The sequence below is a fragment of the Acomys russatus genome, chromosome 29 (assembly GCF_903995435.1).
Source record: "Acomys russatus chromosome 29, mAcoRus1.1, whole genome shotgun sequence".
NCBI lineage: Eukaryota > Metazoa > Chordata > Mammalia > Rodentia > Muridae > Acomys > Acomys russatus.
Genome location: NC_067165.1, coordinates 6,143,423 through 6,163,641, shown reverse-complemented (window position 1 = coordinate 6,163,641; position 20,219 = coordinate 6,143,423). Strand labels below are relative to the sequence as shown.

The following is a 20,219-nucleotide window of genomic DNA, read 5'->3' as shown; positions in this document are numbered from 1 at the left end:
CGCCCCACAGCCCCTCACCTGAGACCGGACCTTCACCCTGACTGACTAACACCCTCTCTCTCTCTCTCTCTCTCTCTCTCTCTCTCTCTCTCTCTCTCTCTCTCTCTCTCTCTCACTCTCTCTCTCTCTCTCTCTCTCTCTCTCTCTCCTCTAGGGCCCTATCCAACCCCAGAACACTCTCCCATGAGCCCTGCCCCTGAGCTGCCTGGCCCCAGGTCTTGTCCCTTGGGACTGCTGATACAAATCCACACACTTTGGTCAAAAAGCAAACAAACATCTCTGTGTGGCAGGCACGCTTGCTTGGAAACAGGGCAGCAAGGCCCATCTTGGTATTTGTTTTTCCAGGACTTGACGTGTATAGAACATTCTTCAGGCCTGACTCCCCTGAGCCCTCAGGAAACCCCGTGGCTGTCCCAAGCCACCAACCCAACCCTAGGCCCGGAATCCCCACACAAGCTCAAAGCCTGAGGCTGTGTTATTCCTGTCAGCAAGGCTACTCTTCCCTGTCTGTACAGAGCTCTATTGGCAGGACGTGGGAGACGGTTCTGTCTCCGAGGGCTTCCTAGGTACAGCACTGCTAAGCACTGGCCACCCATGGTTCCCTGAGTCCCACACCCACCCATGACACTTGTCGCAATTCTGCAGAAGATGTCATAGTCAGCAGGTATGTGTGTGCCTCTCTATTAGGGGACTTCTTTCTCTCAGGAAGGATTGAACAGGCCAGTCAAACAAGCAAACAGAAGTTCCTATCCTGTTGATGGGGAAACTGAAGCACACACTGGAACAGGGGCTGCCAGACCAAGCCCCACACTGGATGCTGGAGTGTGGCAGGATTTGGTTGACATAAAGACCCTGCTAACAGACTACCAGGAAGGAAAGGGCTGTCTGGTTCGCACTCAGGCCTCTCATGGTCACCTTAGCTATACTTTCTATTCTCAAGAGGCAGACCTCTTACCACAGGAGACCGAGGTACAGGAAGTAAGGTGGCTCTCATCAGAGCTTTCTGACCAAGTGGCAGAGCCAAAATCAGAGCCAAGGCCTGTCTTCTCCAGTCTGTCCGCAAAGTCGCCTTTCTGCCACGGGCCCTGTGCTCTCTGACACCAGGGACAGCTGAGATTAAGGCTGAGTCTCCTATAAAAGCTAAGGTGCTGGGCATGGGCCTGACCTGCTGCTGACCTGAGGGCTGTGGGCTGGGATGCGGTCTAGCAACCTGAAGGAGCTGCCCATGCTATTTAGACAAGAGAGCTGGGTGTGAGTGGGACCTGGGGTCCCCAGACCCGTCAGAGACTTCTTAGATAGACAAAGGCCTGGGATAACCCTACGGGTTTGTGCGAACCTAATGTGGCCGTCAGGAGTTCTGTTCACTTATCAGGTGGGGCTGGGCCTAGGAAATACAGTAAGTGCAGGAGTGAGAAAGGACCAGGAAACTAGAGAGGCCGTGGGGGACATGCCCCGGGCCTAGGAGGTGGGGAGAGGGGCAGAGGCCCACTGTTGGATGCCCTGTGGCCTCTGCAAGACAAAACTAGGGGTTCTGCAGTCTAAGCTGCATCTCTTAGGGGTAAGAGCAGAGTGCCAAGGACCCCAGGCAGAGAAGGTGACCAAGGGGAGGGGACTTGGAAGAAGCACAACACACTTTAGGTGTCAGCTGTTGACAGTGTAGCCTGTAAGGGGAGGGGCATTGGTTTTGAGTTGGGGCCATTCTGTCCCCTCTGCGCAGATTCAACCCTTCAAGCTTTTCTAGTAAAGAGTCCTGGGCTTGGAGTCAGCCAACTGTGCACATGGCACAGAAATTATCAGAGGCAGGTCTCAGCTTTCCTGTGTCTGGGGCAGGCGTGTGACACTATAAGGCTGCAAGAGATAAAGAGGGCCCAGCTCAGGGCCTGGCTGGCTTCAGAGTTTCCATTGGTCTTTCTCTTGCTCACTTTTCTGAATCTGGTTTCCCAGCTGTGAGATAAAGGGCGGAGATTGGGGAGCCGTGTGTCTTCTGAGCTTTTATGGCTTCCAAGTTGCACAGATATGTCAGGTACCCTCTTGGGCCTCCATTTCCTCATCGCATACTGGATGGGATAGGTTTATCAAGTGGTACCTAGCCTCAACTTAGCTCCCCAAACATATGCAGCACAGCAGAGGTCCAGCTGACGCCAGCCTTGTGCTGCATACAGGGTTGGGGTCCTCCCAAGGGACATGCCACTTTCCCTAGCACCAGTGAGACTGGCACAAAGACTGAGCATGTAACCTCTGCCAGAGTCCAGCCATGCAATCATGAACAGCCACAGGACCCCTAAGCCCACTTCCTTCCTGTGTCAAATGGGTCAGGGACTTTGGTAGCAGAGTCAGTATAGGAAGGAAGTCCTGAAAGTGCTGTGTTGGCTTCTGATGTCCTTATTTGCACAGGAGAAGAATGGGGCAGCCTGGGACAGGGTGGTGGGGAATCTACTTACTACCAGGCATAAGCACGGACAGGGAGCTGGGAAGAGACCCAACACTGATGGTCAGGCTGCTGTGGCAAGATGCTGAACCTCATGTGTGACCAACTACAACTCCTTAAGGGACAAAGATAGCCTACGTATTGTCCCCAAGTGAGGAATGAGAAGAGGGGAGAGTGGCCTGCTCAGGATGCAGGTGTAGCTGGCCTGCCAAAGAGAGCATGTGGGAGTGAGAGAACCCACTTTCCCATAAAGACTATATATGGGGCCTGGGCTGGTACCCATGGGCCAAGTAGAGAAATCTCAACTGGAGGCACTTGGAGTTTGGTCTGCCCATCCCACAACTAGAGGATGATGGGGGGAAAAAATATCTACTTAGTGGGAATCCCAGGAGCTTACTGGTCATTTTATAATACAAAGAGCACGCCCCACCCACTCCTGCCACAGCGTTACCTGCCCTGTGTTACAGAGCCTGAAGGTACAGGCAGACAGTGCCTGGAGAGGGAGGAATCTGTGTGTAGCCCTGTTGCACCCCAGCCTCCACATTCAGGCCTACCTACCGTGTCGAGGTGGGTGCGCTGGTGCTTGGCACGGTCGCTGGAGTTGCTGAAGGCCTTCTGGCAGCCCGGGTGCTGGCACAGGTATGGCTTCTCGCCCGTGTGGCTCCGCAGGTGAATCTTCAAGTTCTCCAGCCGGGAGAAGGCTTTACTGCAGCCTTCAAACTGCAGGAGAGGCTGATGAGGGGTGTCCTCACCCCTGAGGGCCCATCCCCCTAGAAACTGTAGCCCCAAGCCTGCCCGGCCCAGCCCAAACTACCTGCTGTCCTCCCCTAAGCTTCTGGGAATACTGCCCCAGGGAAGTGCTCAGGGCTAAGAAAGTGGCCAGACTCAGAAATGGGCTCCTAGGGCAGGACAAAATGACCTTTCTGCTGGGCTCAGTGGTGCACACCTGCAATCTCAGCACTGAGGAAGGCAGAGAGGCAGGCTGCCCTCTGTGAGTTCAAGGCCAGCCTGGTCTACAAAGTGAGTCCAGGACAGCCAGTGTTACACAGAGAAACCTTCCCTCAAAACAAACAAACAAATAAACAAAGAGAGACCTTCCTGCTTCTGACCTTGGGAGTAACAACCCACACACATGCCAGCTGTCTACCCCGGGCCAGCAACTCTGAGACAGGCCATGTCTTACTGAGCATGGAATCCCAGAAAGTGGGAGCCCAGCGTGGAGTTGAAGGGCTCCATCCCTGAGAGGCTCTGGGATCCCCCAAGCCTTTGATGTATCTGCCCCTTCCTAAAGGTGAGGCTGTGGCTCTCCATCAGAGACAAAGCAAGGACAATGACTGGCAAAGAGCGACATTCTTGGTAACTGTTGGAATCAGTAACTACATCTGTACAATGAAGTGTCACTGGGTTGTCAGCAGCCATTAGCTGTACTATGCCCGCCATCTAGAAGGTTGTGTGCCGGCTACTGGACATGTAGTAGACACAGCTTAACTGTTAGGGGAGAGGAAGGAACAGCATGGGGCCTCTGCACACCCAGACATTCCCTTCATGGCCTCAACTGCGCCTTTGCAACCTCTGCCGAGCCTGGACCTCTCTTCCATATCCTCTCCGGTCCAGTCCTTCCTGCCTCCGGCCCTGGCCTCCATACAGCTTCTCAGGAGCCCCTTGAGGCAATAGAATTGGGCCAGACCTGCCACCTGGCATTCTATCCCTGCCTCTAGCAGAAAGCAGTTTTCAGCCTTTGTTCATGCAGGTTAATCAGCAAGGAAGGTAACCTGTCCTGACCATCCGGCTACCTCCTGCTTAGCCTTCAAAGTCCAGCCCAGAGGCGGGCGGGGTGAGTGAGGCAGCAGACCCCAGCCTTTGCTATGGTGCTAACTACTGCCCTGCTCTGCCTCTCCCCACTGTCTGCCCATGCCAGCTGGCCTTCCGGCTACATGTATTTCAGGATGTAGCGGAGGCCAACACTGGCTGGCTGGCACTTGCTGCTTCAGTGCAGTGCTGGTGTTTAACTACAAAACTCTGAAGTGTGTGACACCAATGTCCTCATCTCAAAAACATTGATGAAGCGACCCGCCCAAGGTCACATAACATAGCAAAGACAAGGGACAGGCCTAATGAGACATCAAAGCCTAGGGAGGGTGACTATGCTTTCTGGGTTCCAGTGACCACTAAGGACGAAGAGATGGAGCTATTGGCTTTCTTCCCCAAGTCCACAGTCAACATTGCCTGACATGACAAGTTAGGACCTATGAGACTCCAGCCTCCTGCACCAAGTACCCCTGAGCTGCTAGCAGCAGGCAGCTGGGGACAAAGAAGGGTGGCCATGTTCCCTGAGGGTCAGGGCTCCAAGACAGCTCTTTTACACCCCTCTTCTAGGCTCACTCTCAGGGGAAGGAGGTTGCTGAAGGTTCTGTTGTCTCCTCTCCCACAAGCAGCCATCTGTTCTTCATTGTCTCTGCCAACTTTAAAGGTGCAGTACCCACTGGTAAGTTTGGGGCATGCCTGGAGAAGATCCTGTGGTCCACCTGGCTTATGTCCTTGCCCCTAGAAGGGTAGGCAGCTTAACCCAGGGAGGTGTTCTATGCCTGATAATTTCTAGCTTGGGGCCATTCATTTGGATGGCACAGCCTTAGCCTGGGCTGGGTGAGCCCAGGAGAACTCAAATATGGATGCTGCCCTCCAGGAGGACAAGACCACACAGGGGATTTCATGCCATCAGAAAACATCATAGCCAAGCTGTCAGAGCAAGAGAGCTGTAGGCTTCGGCAGCAGCGAATGGGTGATTCAGCCAGTCTGGGAACTGTATGTGAGACACCTCGGTGAGTGATGACTGCCTCAAGCAGAGAGAAAGCAAGGGGTGTGGAAGACACAGCAGCTAGTCATGCCTGCATCCACGTATTCACTCATCCCACTGAAGCTCCTGGGAGCCCATCATCCATGACAGGATAGCCCAGATAACAGTGGCTGACAGGACAGCAGGCCACAAAGCGTCGGCTGAGCTATCAGAGCATGCAAAAAGGAACAGGTCCCTTGTGGAGCCCTGAGCCCCTCCGTACTGTAAGTTGTGCACTGGGGAATGCTGGGAGAGGATCATGTAGGGAGGTCAGAGTTAGTCTGCCCTGCAACTCACACTGAGGACAGTGGAGGTCATGGAAGAGCTGATCAGCAGCATACTCTGAGCTGCCTTTGTCTGCTCATGGTAAGTGGGACTTGAAGTGACAGAGAGAGGGCAGTTGCTGCAGTTACAGAAGAGGACCGCTGAGGCCCAGGCAAGAGCAGAGGCCATGACAGAACTTCCTGTACAGCCACAAGGACAAGGATCAGAGACAATGACCCCTTGGATGCCGAGTGGGTCAGAGTCCAGGCCACCGCTGTGGTCAGCCTAATGCAAACCTCTGCAGCTGGGGTTCTAGTTATCAGGACAAAAGGAAAATCCTGGATGGGAACAGCAGGTGGCCAGTTTCTCCCTGCTCACCAGCAAAGGCCTTGTGCCAAGGTCATCCCAGTATGACAGGACAGGGAGGGCTTCCTCCCAGCATCCACTTTGGTCCTCTGTTGCTCACAGACTGGCTTAGGGGAAAGGTTGCTGGAGACCAATAATTCCTAGCTGCGTGCTTTCTCTGACTTTGGGAGAATCCCAGCGGGAATCTATGAATCCTTGTCTAGGCTTCAGAACACCTGTTTCCCCATCCCCGCCCTTGTTCAGACTGTACTCCCCCTGGGAGGCCTTCCCTTCTCATTCTGACAATTTTTCAGAAGTCCAGGGTCTGTGCTAATGTCTTCCAGGATGGCCCCAGGTCTCTCCCACCCAATACAGCCCACGCATCAGCTGTGGAGAGACGGCTCTGAACTTGCCAGGACTCTGCACCCCAAAGGTTCACGAGGCCTTGAAGGCCCCTCCTTTCCTTTGCCTCTGCTGCTTAAGTACCACCTCCTAGGAGGAGCCTTCCCTGCATCTGTCCTGGAAAGGGTTCACGCCCCACCCCCACGCAGCCCTGCCTTCTCTCCCCATCTCTGTCCTAGGACTGGCTTGTCACTCCAAGGACACCTAGAGGAAGTGGCAGGTGGGCAGGTAGAGGAGGGATGTGGCCTTACTAGTACAGGTCTGATCCCTGGCAGATTTGTGCTTTCATCGGGGCCAGGATCGAGCCCTGCTCAGCCCTTGCGAGCCCTGTGGTCATCTCTATTATCTCTCCTCAACAACTGCACTGATGAGCTCAGAGACAGAGAGGAGGCTGCGAGTGACCACCGGGTCAGCACTTGTGCCATCTCCAATGGACCTGGCGCTGTCACAGCATGGTGTCCCCATGGCCTTCTGCCCAGTCAGATGGGGGCTGAGGTTCAGTGGCAGTGAGCACAGTGATTACAGACATGGCCTCTGCTACAGACTATCCTGCCAACTACTGGCTGCTCACTTACTGAGTGATCCCAGGCAAGTCACTCTGTGTACACTCTTGTACACTCATGTGTACGTGTGTGTGTGTGCATCTCTGTCTCCCTGCCTTTGTGTGCACACATATCCTACTTTCCACTACCCCCTCTTTCCTCTTCTTGCTCCTCCCCCCGCCCCCCCCCCCCCTATAGTCCTTCACCTGGATAACCCCTTCACCATACTCTCAATCCAGCAACAAAGCCGCAAAATGCCTCACAGTCCCACACAGAGCAGAAGCTGCCGAGAGCTCCCTCCAAGAAGGGGCTAATGTGGCGGCCTTCCGTCCAGTTGTAGGCCTTCCTGGAGGGGCTGTGACCCGATGCCTGGCCTCTGACAAATGATGTGCCAAGAAATGTGTTTCCAGGAGTGAGCAGGCATGAGCACCAGCAGTGAGAGCTGCGGAGGGACCGGGGGTTCTAGAGACAGCTATGAGCCAGTACCAAAGGAAAGCAGAGGGGAAAGAGAAGAGGGAGCTTGGGCCTGCCTTTGATCATGCATGGCGGAGCAGGTGAGTGCTGGCATTTCTGTTTCTGAAAAACTGTACAGAATACTCCCGTACAATTAGTGCCTTGGCCCAAGATATAATATGACACCCGGCTGTTCACCAGGGCGGGGTGTGTGTGCGTGTGTGGGGGCGTTTCCTCCTGCATGGCTTCTGCTGGTGGAACCACCTTCCACGCAGATGCCAGATGCTGTTTCTTTCTCTTTGACCCCAGCATCCACCCTGTCAGCAGCCCATGGAGATGCCATCTCTCCAACACCTCTGCTTCCTGTCTCTACCCATCGCAGCATCACTCACCTGAGTATCCACATGGCTACCTGCCTCCTCCCAGTTCACTCCTATATGGCATGTAGAACAAGGACTTGGCATCCAGATAATGTCTGTCCTTATCCCTCCATGCTACCACTGTGCTCGGCTCTCTTGTACTTGACCATGTATATATGTTTACCCTGGCATTCTGACTGGTACGATCAGGCCCTGGTGGTACTTGACAGTGTCATCAGCTCTCACACCACCTCATTCCAGGATCCTGTGCAGTGTGGTACCAATTAACCTTCTACACATCCCACAGGGATGATCTTAAGTGAGTTCATTTCACCTGTCCAGAGTCCAGATATCTCCTGGGCACATGAGGAAGGATGCTGTTTGTGAATCAAAGCGTGTGTGTAGCATCCTGTGGCCATTGGCCCTGATGCCATCAGTGTCTTCAGACAGTTCCACGGACACCTCTTGTTCAGGGTCAATTTAAACATGCTGTTCAACTAACCAGATATACTCCAGGCTCACCTAGCCTAAAGCAAAGGCTCTCTCTCACACATGGGAATAGACAGGGTGACTTCAGGAGGAAGAGTACCCAGAGAAGAGAGCCAGGGTGTCCAATGGTCTCAAAATATTTCAACATGGGTGGCTATCAACAATGAAAAATACATCCTAAGGGACAGTGGAATAAACTCAAAACACCAGCTATGTGGCGGAGCCCCTCACACACCTACCACTGGCTAGTGCTGTGTATGTTCAGTGAAGGCACTGTGCCCTGCCGGAGGAGTGGCTCCCCAGCCTCACCCTGCAGGAGTGAGGTTCAGAAAGGTGACGTCACCATTCTCATATTGGCTAATCAGAGCTGGGATCTGGCCTGGAGTCTGACGTGGCTGTACACCCCTAAACTCTGCCCAGTGCCCGGGAGGCGACTCAGAGAGCACTTAACCAGGCTATTAGTCCTGTGACTTGAAACTGGGCCCAACATGGGTTCTGATTCTCACAATCCAGGCCCAGGCTGATGGTGGGAGTGGCTCTCTGTGGTGCCGCCATGCAAAAAGGGAAACCCAGGCAGCACAGTGGAGAGGGAAGCGCAGAGGATTCACAGAGCGCAGAGCCTTGAAAGGCCCTGTTCCCACATGTGGGGCGTGTTACGAAAGAAGATTAAAATAATGGGGGAAAATACCCCGGGAACCGTGAAGCCCCGGACCATCTGGAGTTTTATAGTAACAGGCAGGGGAAAATCAGCCTAATTGAAAAAAGTCCACTGCAATCCGTTACTGCTGCGTGCAGCTCACAGTACGGAGGGCAGGAGATGAAAGACAGAGGGGAGCCATCGCTGGAGCCAGGGAGGGGGTCGCATCTTCCCCTCCAGGGCCAGCGCGAGGACCCTTCCAGTTCTGGGTGCAGAGGGGGAAGGGAATCAGTCAAAGCCCAGGACCTCTCAGGCCTGGGTCAGGCTTAGAATCTGCAGGACTAGCGAGCCTCTCAGCCTTTTGTTCATGAGTAAGGGCTGAGGCCACGCAGGGAAACCTGGGTGGCGGACACAGTCGGCTCTGGTGATGATCTTTCCCTCTGGCCCCTGGAGGAGAATCAGGGGGTTCTGTTTCACACATAAGGTGGTATGATGCCACCATGCCTAAACTCACACAGAGCAAGGACCAGGAGCTTGGGCAAGTCGTATCCCATCTCTGTCTTCATTTTTCTCCTCTCTAAACGGGGCCACCACCAACAGCTCTGAGGAAGTAAATACATTGATACACCCGGAGTAGGAGCTGGCACACAGCTGGTGCTTGATGAATGTCAAGTTTCTTCCCTGAGGCTGACATGGCCCAAGAGGAAGGAAAGCCCAGTTTCTCATGCCCTAATGAAGACTCTGGGTGCAGAGAGTAAAGAAGAGGTTTGGGGGAATGGGGCATGCGGCAGGGCAGAGGAGGAAATGCCTCCAGATTTGGCATTTGCCAGTGACTTGCTTCTAAACAAACACATTTCTGGTTTAAGGGTAAAATATATTGGGTTACAATAGCCTGGCAGGCCATTCAGAGATCAGCTTCTCATTTTTGTTACAAACTTTTAAGTTACTTTACAGTGATTTAGATGGGAGAAATGTGCGGTGCCAGATTCTTTTCCAAGATGTCAAACAGTGCTGTGCTTGGCCTGCTTTAAAGGCCAGCCATCTGGGGATTGAGGGCCACTGCTCAGCCCATCACCCTGGGAGAGACTCAGGCTGGCCCTGAGCACACTAGCCTATGATCCCCCTGTGGCTTTCACAGGGGTCTTCAGAGCCCCAGGCTTTGCCAGTCCTTCAGGGGACGGTCAGGGCATGAAGGGGAGAGACAAGCACGGAAGGTTCGGGATGTAGGGCTGAAGGACACTGGTCTGGACTCTGCCTCTCGACTATGAGGCCTCTAGGGGAGGGTCTAGTCTAATGCTGGGCACAAGGAATAAGCATGCAGCTGTGTGCAGTAGGGGACACTGCCCTGCAGCGGCTGTCACATTTGCTTTATACTTGGGACTAGATCAAACTCCCTGAACACTGTCCCGCCCCCCCCCCACCCCCCGCCGCCAAATCCCTCTAGGTAGATAAAGTGACTGACTCCATTAGAGGTGGGCACTGAGGCCCAGAGCACACGAGAGTCCGTGAACTCGCTAAGGTTAGATCTGAGGCTCATACCTCGGCTGAGCTTTCTGCTTGAGACACACTCTAATCCGAGGCAGGCCAGTGTGGCAATCTCTTCCTGCTAACCCAGCTTCCAGGACCCTTTGAAACCACCCAAAGAAGCTGGCAGGCTGTGGTAAAGTGGGGCACGAAGCAAGGAAAGGGAGCTGGGGAGGGAAGGAGTCATGCCTGTCGTGGGAAGGGGGTTCTGAGGCTGTGGTGCCTGGACCTTTCCTTACCAGAGCCACACCGTAACTTTGGGTCAGGCTCACCTTGGGCATAAACCCTTGTCCACAAAGGAAACAGGTTTCCATTCCTAGGAGTTGAGGGAGGCCTAGAGATTTGCTGGTCAGCAGCAAAGGACCAAGATGGCCTGCCTTACAGGTATGGGGCCTGGCTAGGGGCCAGGGCTACAAGAGAGGAGAGACAGGGGGAATAGCCTTCTCTCCCACACATACATACCAGGCCACCAGATAGAGATCCAGAATCACAGACACACATATACATATACCCTAAAATTGACACTTTTCTCCTCTCCACCTAGCAGCATGTCAAAGACACACGTAGGACATCAGCTCACAAACACGAATTCATACTCACCCATGCACACCAAGGCCTAGATATTCTCTCTCATACACATGCTCTGCACACATACTCCATACACTCCCCATCACACAGACACCCCACAAGTAATGACACACAGGTCAACATACACACATGCTTGTACATATACCCAAAGATACACAAGCCCCAGATACCACGCCCTGCACAAACATGTCAACTCTACAGTCTCTAAAGACACTCATGATACACGGCCTGTGTGCAACACAACACACGCACAAACTGACACACATATGGAATAAGGGTGGCCTTGGGACAGCCCAGTACATGTGTTCTAGAAGAAAGGCGTGCTGCTTAGAGACACAGGCTTCCCCGATGACACCCTCTAGTGTAGCTGGGTTCCAAGACTGTCGCTCTCTTGCACCTTCTCTTAGATTCCAGGGAGCTCGAAGAGGTAGTCGAGAAGTTAGGGGGAGAAGAGGCGAGATGTCTTGACTCTTGACTTCCCCAGGGTAGCTATATTAGGCTGGCTTTGGGTTGGGCAGAGAGCCTGTGAAAACCACCAAGACAGTGGCTGTCCTCCTGGCCTCCAATTACCATCTCCCACCCTGTCCCAGCTCAGTCCATACCTCACTGTCCTCAGCCTACACCCACGCTGCCCCCCCCCCCCCTTCTCACAAGGCCCTTGCTTTGCTGTTCAGCCCTTCTGATTCTTTTGAGCTCAACTCATACTGAAGCCTTTCCTAAGTCTCCTTCCTGCTGGCCTACTATGAAACTCCCACCAGTGCCGGTGCCCAAGTGGACTTTTCCCTGCTCACGCATCGCACATTCCTTGCTTGAGGCTCTGGGGCCTCACCTCACACTTGCAGTACAGATTGAAGCCAGTGCTCAAACTCACACAGCGTGCCCAGTAGAGGTGACGTGGAGGAACAGTAGCAACCTGGGGCCAGGGCCTCAGGCCTGTTTGCATCGTTGAGCTAATGAGGGACAGAGACGAAAGCAGCAGGACATTCAGGCACAGGAAGTCCAACTACAGAGGGAATGAGAAGCTGAGGAGAACCATGCTGCTGGCCAGGGCCCCACTGTGTGCTGGGCACCTTTCTTCCCTGGTCCCATCAGCATCACAGCAACCCTGGGAGAGGCAAGAGTAGGCTCCTGTCTTTGAGAGGGGTGAATAGAGGCACATAATGACAAGGAAATGACCTAGAGGCAGAACCTCAGTGTGTCCAGGCTGTGGCTCTCAGAGGTAGGTGGAGAAGGCAGCCAGTTATAAATGTCCATATCTCACAGGGTCTCCAGTGGCCAGTGAGCTGGCTGAGGCCGGGGAGGTGCACACGCCAGTCAGAGGCCTCTGTTCTATGGCTCACTCTCGGTAGTGGAGAGGGGCTTGCTCACCGTAGTTCTGCGTGTGGCTCACTCTCCAGTGTCCATAGGAGAAGCCACACAGAAGCCCCTCACTAGGCCAGGTACCCTGGGAAAGTGCCTCTCGCCGCTAGGCCCTCACTCAGTCCTCATCTGTAGAGTGGGTGTGTGTAACTCTACTTAAAGGCCGTGGAGTGGCGATGCCGCTGCAGAGAGTAGAGCAGACAGGAACAAGCTCTTGGCTTTTGAGGAACCCCAAGAGCAAGCGGAAAGAACTCTGTAGACCGTATGAGGCAAGTAGTTAGTACTTCAAATAGTGTTTCTGTCGTAAACACCTGAGCGCTCAGGATGCTGCCTGGTGTAGTTTGTGTCTGTGAATACCTGTTAAGCGCCAAATGCAGACACAAAATAAACATGACCCAAGGAAGTCCTTCCCTCTTCCTCATCTAGAGCCACATTTCAGGGCGGGCGGGGTGGAGCAGGGCAGGGTATCTTGCTGTCCAGTTGTTGCCTCCCAAGTTATGAGGTCAGGGGTGAGCTTAGGGGTGAAAGAATGGAGCCTTACAAACTCCCTTTTCCCAACAGTGTTCTGGTCAGGACAGAGGGGGAAACAAGAGCCACGGACATGGGGGAGACCCCGCCGATCTCTAGGGGTGCTGGTGCCACTCTATCTATCCTGACGGCCCTTTGGTAGTTTCTGCATGTGTGAAGGAGGTCTGCCCTTGACCAACTGGGAATTAGATTTTCTGGAGCCAGCTCAGACTCGATCAGATGGATGAGGGGGGACGGGGACAAGTGGACTTTGGCCAGAAGTGGGGCAGGGTGGCTTGGCAGGTGTTAGAGACTGAGGTCCTTCGTTCTACATGAGCCTGAGAGAATACTGGGGAACTGCTGAGTGCGGCTCATGAGCTTCTGGAGATGGGCTCCAGGCACAGATGCCCATGCTGTGGCAAACTCAAAGGTTAAATCTTCTCTCCTCATTCCAGCCGTGGGCTTCAGATTTCAACGTAAATAACACGGAGAGACAAGGACAAGAAGGAGGGCCATAGCTGGCAGCGATGGGACACCTCCGTCAGGCTCAGCAGCCCTGTCTACTGCCCTGCTTAGCCGATCCTCAGACACCCCCGCCTAGATGAAGGGGCCACAATACTGCTTTTCTTTTCTATCTTTCAAGATGGGGTTTCTCTGTGTAGCCTTGGCTGTCCTGGACTCGCAGTATAGACCAGGCTGGCCTCGAACTCACAGCGATCCGCCTGCCTCTGCTTCCCGAGTGCTGGGATTAAAGGCGTGCGCCACCACGTCTGGCAACGCTGCTTTTCTTAGATGAGACTTCGAAGGATGCCCAACACTAAGGTTCTTACAATGTACTGAATCAAAAGCAAGGTGTTACAGGGATTAAGAAAACACTGGGCCACTCTAAAGAAATGACGAGAGAAGAAGCAAGCAGTCACTAAATCACCAGAAAACAATCCTAGTGGTCACCAGTCATCACATTGAGCATTCGTGCCTCCTAAAACCAAAAGTCTCCAGCAGTATAGCCCAGTTTGGACTGGGGTTCTGCAAAGGCCTGGGCTTTCTGCTCTCCCAGGATACTCCCTCTCTTGGGACACAGAGAAACGCTCTGCTGTCACATTGAAGAACCAGCTATGAAAACCAAAGAGCTGTGTCTATGAGATAAACAAGTCCGTGAGGGGGAACCGAGAGCTATAGCATGCTCCTCCGAGCTCCGGGGGCATGAGGCGCTTTCTGGGAAGCCAGCTGCCTAGATGCCTGGCTCAGCGGAGCCTCACCACCCCAACTCAAGGGGCGGCTGGAACTCATTAGCGTTGTGTCAGGAATAATGTAAAATTAAAACATTTAGCTTTGGCTCCGAACATTGAGGAAGACGAAAAGAGAAAGATGCTGCTGCACTGAGCCACTCAGCTGTGACCTGGGCACCAATAATTCACAGGAAAGAAAATTGCTCCTTAGTGCCTGGGCCCAGGCAGGACTCTGAGACTGCCAACAAGGCCGAGGATAGGAGGGGCATCTGCAGCTTGGTCCAGGAGGAAACAGGTTGGGTATAGCCCAATATCCAAACCAGGGGAGGACGTCTATCCTCCATATATCCTGCCCGACTCTCCTACTGGCTTTCTTGTTGCTATTCTACTGAATTCTGGTCTATTCATCACCTCTCATGTCCACCATCTACCCCATGACCAGGGATTCTGAGGCTGCCAGCCTGCTGTTGTTCAAAACCCATCTTGGGCTTAGACTAAAAGCATAGCCTGGCATTTCCCTGCAGGCTTCTTGGCCTGGCTCACTGGCCTACAGGGACACCATAACGTCACATTCATAGCACTTTCCCCTCCTCCGGGAATGCCCTTAAGTGTTAGTGCTCAGCACCAACAGAGATGTTACAGTAAGCACCTTTAGGGAGAAAGTCTTGAGCCTCCTAAGTCTACTTCAGCCTAGGGAACCTTTCAAGCCTAGCTGGGTCTCCAAAGGCCCTCACGTGACAGGTGGAGACACCCCGGCAGCCCAAAGGCTTGCCGAGGCCTCCTCTGTCCCCTAGATCTGGCAGCCTACGCCTCCTTGCAGTCCCAGGTAGGATCTTCCTGCTCCCATGTGTTCATCCTAGTGGATAAAGTATCGATCTTTGAGTCACCTGTGTCTGGATTCAGCTTCTGATGCCACTCCCCTCCTAAGGCCACATGTGATTGGTACAAACCATCCAACTCTGGGCTTCAGCATGCCTGGTCCACAGTGAGAGTGGTAAGGATGAGTCGCCTCAGCGGTCTGTGAAGAAACAGCGCCAGACATTGCTGCAGAATTACTACCACAGTCCTCAGGGCAGACAGAGAAACTGAGGGTTCAAGGCTGGGGGGTAGGGGCAGACAGAGAAACCGGGGGTTCAAGGCTAGGGGTGGGGGCAGACAGAGAAACTGAGGGTTCAAGGCTGGGGGTGGGGGCAGGAGTTTGAAGGGAAGTGGGTGCCTGGATACATGAGAAAGGCAGTCTAGGCAGTTCCCAGGTCTGTTGGCTGGTGGCATAGTAGAGCCAACTGGAATTCCTTCTCCCTCCCTCCCTCCCTCCCTTCTCCCTTCTCCCTCCCTCCCTCCCTCCCTCCCTCCCTCTTTTCCTTTATACATTCATGTTCCCTGCACTCAGCTAACTGTGCATGGTTAGATGTCCAAAATACACTGTCTATGAGAAAGCAAGCACTCCTTTAGTAAAGTACATTTATCACGTGTTAGAGAAAGGCTTGGAAACCCCTCCCAAAATGATTAACACCGGTCACTTGTGAGTGGTGCCATCCACGGTACCCTACTCTTTGCCACATTCTACTTTGCTCAAACATCACTCTTACCGTATGCCGTTTCATACTATGCCATGCTGTGAAACGTTAGCGGGCAGTGCAATCCTTTATGGATTGGTCTAGATTTCAATTCCAGACTTCTCTCTTAGGTCAGCATACAACCTCGGGTTACTGGATGTGCCAGTGATGTCCGAGGCATCAGAAAAATAGAGTGGCAGCTTTAATTAAATCGTGGTCACAGACTGGGAGAGCAGTGGCAACATTGTGCCCCCTAGAAGAACACTGAGCTTCAGAGCCCTGGGGAGGGGCAAATGTACCCTCAACACCCGTGGCCACAGCCTCAGGCACGGAAGCACCTGGGCGGGGCCTGGGCCACGGATCGGGAGATAAGGCCAGGTGCCAGCTCTAATGTTTTGCTGGCTCGGGGTCTTGGGCATGTCACCTGATCTCTGTCCTGGAGCAGAGGTGACTCTCCCTGCAGTAGATTTACTGTAAGGACTAAGACAAGATCAGAGAGGAAGTAGGAACAGTGAAGGGGACAGTCTACTCCATAAGGCCAGGACCCACGTGCCCACCTCTTGCCACCATCCACTCAGAATGCCTGTCACCCGGCAACGCCAGCTCTTCACCACCTCTTTCAGAAGCCTCCCTCGATTTCCCTAGGCTTCCTAGCCATGTTCTTTCCTCCATCACAGCCTCATACTCAGCACAGTAACTTCCAGACTCTGCTCTTTGCTTCAGAAAGGGGTCAGACACAGGGCAGCTCTGGTCTTGACCAGGCTATGGAGTGGATGTACCGCAGGTGCTCCATCGGGGTCTGCTGACGGCAACAGACTCCTCCATCAGAGCCAGCCTTCTTGTCCCATGCCACTGCTGGGAAAGGAGAAAGGCTCTCCTGCTTTTAAAATCACTGAGGGTCTGAGGCATGGAGATGCACTATAGATATTGACCACAAAAACAGGTTCAAGACCGTGCTCTCCATCCAAGCTGCACCGTGCTCCCTATATGAAACTGTCACAAACAATACAGTTTTCAGAACACAAGCTCCCGCCACTCTGCCGCTCTGTCTTGTGCTGTGGCCACAGCCCTGGGCCTGCCTTGAGGACAGCCCTGGCAGCAGCCCTGTGAAGCTGAGCCACGAAGGTCAAGCTTGGGGCCAGATATGGTGGGTGTGTTTCCCTGTGGTCATCCGGAGGCGTCAGTAAAGCTTTTCCAGAGAAGGAACACACACGACCACAAAACCCACCACTTAAAGCATATAATTCAGCGGCTGTCAGCATATTCACGCCTGGGCAACCATCACCACAACGGTTTGTACAACATTTTCACCAAAGGAACCCTCTGCCCCCGGCCGTCACTCACTCCTCATTTCTCCCTCTTTCAAATCCCCAGAAACTGCAGATCGACTTTCTATTCCAATAGATATTTTTTTTTTACACACTTATGTAAGTTGAATCATATAACATGGATTTTATGGCTTCTTTTGCTTAGCCTTGTCTTTCTAAGAGTCCTCTGTGTTGTGTTGTAGTATACACAACACTTCAGTCATTTTTAGGGTTTAGTAATGTTCTTTTGGAGCTGATAAGATGGGTCAGTGGGTAAAGTTGCTTGCTGTGCGGGCCTTGCAACTTGAGTTCAGTTCCTGGCAGCCATGTTTAAGTGGAAGGAGAGAATGAACTACCCTCTGCCATCCACACACACTCTGTGGCACACATGCCCTGCCACGACATCGCACACCAATATAATAAATTAATAACAATAACTTAGAAGTGCTCTGTTATGTGGAGGCTACAGAGGTTGTTCTTTATACTCTGGGCTCTGATTAGTGAGGCCATGAATATTCATGTCTGGGGTTTAGTATGGATGCTCGCTCTCTCTTGGGTATCTTTCAGAGTGTAATGACAAGCCCGCATAGACGTCAACCTTATGTTAGCTCGAAGAACTGCAGACTGTTTTCTAAAGCCAGGGCACCATCACCAGGTGATGGTCCCAGGGTTTCCACACCTCCCTAATCCTTGTATCAAAACCACATTTTGGTTCTTGCCATTAAGCAGTGTCACAGCACTTCTCATTTGCCACTTCCACTTTCCTGGTCAGTGATGTTAAGCACCTTTTTCTGGGCACCTGACCATCTCTATAACTGCTCAGAGAAATGTCACTCGAGCCTTTGCCCACTGAAAATCCCACTGTTAACATGACCTGGGCGTGATGAGTCCCATCCCAGATCCGTGACTGCAAAGGGGACTGCCTTTGAGCTGAACAAAAGCCACTTTGGCCATTCTTACCACACATGGAGCCATACTGAAGCCTTTCCTCCCACGACTCCACAAGCCACTGCTGACATAATGCCCACACTGCAGACAAGCAGCCACAAAGCTGGAACCGGCCCGGTTCACCCATCTAGGAATTGGCAGAGTGGAGCATGGGGCATGAGGGACAACCATAGCCCAACCTGTCAAAGCTCCTCCTAGGAAGGAGAACCTCTTGGGGGCTGGCATGGGCCTCAAACAGCAAGAGACCCTGTAAAGAGGTGTGGCTCTCCCCACAGGTGTTAGGGCCATTAGACTGAGGCCAACTCCGAGGTTTCTGCCCTCTTCCTGAAAATCCCAAGGGATGTGGGAAGGAGTTAGTTTCCTTACAGGCATGCATGCTCCAGTGGGAAGGAAAGGGAGTAAAGGCTGTGACAACTCAGGATCTATCACTGCAAAGCATAGACGATGATGCTTCAGGCTGATGACGTCACAGGGGGCTCAGGCATGAGCATCCTAGGACTGGCTCTGCAGCAGCCAGGGGAACTCTGACTTCATGGTGGACTGGGCATGGAGGAACATATACTCATAGGGACAGGTTCAAATTGTCCTCTGCCCTCTCGGTTGTGGGCCTGCTAACACGGGAGATCAAAGTTTTATGCGAGAAACTGGTTAACAGAAGTTCTGGTCGTAAATACAAATAGCGGAAGACTAGTTTAACAGTTAACTGGGTAAATCTTACCACGACTCATATAAGGGGGACTATAATACTGCTGTGAAAAAAAAAGATGGGCATGGGGTACCATGGAATCCTGGGAGATTTTATGTTCATAACATTATACTTAAAAATGCTAATTAAGTCCATGGACGAGACATCCCTTCCGGCCTCATGCCTGCTTGTCAATGGGATGATGATCTCCATCCTATGGACTGGCTCTCCATTCTTCCCATGTTAAGCCTGACTTCCTGGATGCCCGCCATCTCCTTAGACCTCTGCAGTGACCATGCCTAGACTGGGACATCAGAGGCCTTTCCATTTCCTAGGCCTGTTCATGCCTCCAAGAACGACCCCTACATGCCAGCTGAAATCCCCATGTGGCCCTCAGTTTGAGGATGGTGTGCGACTACAGGCTCCTACATGAGAATCCAGCCAGGCCACCCACAGAGCGTGGCATCTCTTGCAGGAACTGGAGCCCCACACTAACCCTCCCATCCACTTAAAACAGACATGCACCCAGCCAAGGACAATATAGGCAGTAAACATCGAACCCCTACCCAGATCTAGCCGATGGACAGGACATTCTCCACCGTTGAGTGGAGAGTGGGATCTGACTTTCATGCGAACTCTGGTGCCCCATATTTGATCACATCCCCTGGATGGGGAGGCCTGGTGGTACTCAGAGGAAGGATAGCAGGTTACCAAGAGGAGACTTGATACCTTATGAGCATATATAGGGGGAGAGGTCCCCCTCAGTCACAGACATAGGCGAGGGGAGTAGGGTGAAAGAGGGAGGGAGGAATGGGAGGATACAAGGGATGGGCTAACAATTAATATGTAATATGAATAAATTAATAAAATATTTTTTAAAAGACATGCATGTGCACGCTATACTTAACATATCAACACACAATGCACATAAGCACATAAGGGACCAATCTCCTACACGTAACAGATGTACAGTGAATGCTTAACACATCTTCCCACACCCAACACATACACAATAAGCACCCAGCATGCACACACCAACCTCTACAACCAGCATACACACAAGGAACACACACTAACTGTTTGTTTGTTTGTTTTTCGAGACACAGTTTCTTCTTTGTTGCCTTGGCTGTCCTGGACTCGCTTTGTAGACCAGGCTGGTCTCAAACTCACAGAGCTCTGCCTGCCTCTGCCTCCCTGAGTGCTGGAATTACAGGAGTGTGTCACCACACCCAGCTTTTTAAAAAAAATTATTTATTATTTATGCAGTATTCTGTGCACACGTATGCCTGCACGTGAGAAGAGGACACCAGATCCCATTATAGACGGTTGCGAGCCATCATGTGGCTGCTGGGAACTGAGCTCAGGACCTCTGGAAGAACAGGCAGTGCTCTTAATCTCTGAACCATTTCTCCAGCTCACACACCCAGCAAGATGCACAAAGTACACCCAATACACACCAACCTCTTACACCCAATATAAACACACACTACACACCCAACAATCCCTTATACCACACCAATACACATGCGCAACACATACCTCAAACACACACAGTGCACACCCAGCACAATGCACCAACCCCTTAGACTCAGCACACAACGTGTGCTGAACGTGCTGCCCGAGGCGAAGCTAACCACCCTACCGCCCTGACATATCACCACAAGTCAACCCTACTCATTTTCCACACTCACTACACGCGCGTACACTGACAACAGCCTCCCCTACGTCCTCCAACATACACATGCCCAGCCACCCTGCGTGTCT

At 52.7% G+C, this 20,219-nt stretch overlaps 1 protein-coding gene across 3 annotated transcripts in view; it reads right to left on the bottom strand.

The window, feature by feature from the left end:
* The window catches only part of Glis1 (GLIS family zinc finger 1), a 196,102-nt gene that overhangs the window by 15,720 nt on the left and 160,163 nt on the right, over positions 1–20,219 (bottom strand). For all 3 annotated transcript variants that reach the window (XM_051171561.1, XM_051171562.1, XM_051171563.1), the window contains exon 4: positions 2,987–3,148. In XM_051171561.1, coding sequence (XP_051027518.1) covers positions 2,987–3,148 — 162 coding nt within the window. The remainder of the gene's footprint in view (positions 1–2,986; positions 3,149–20,219) is intronic.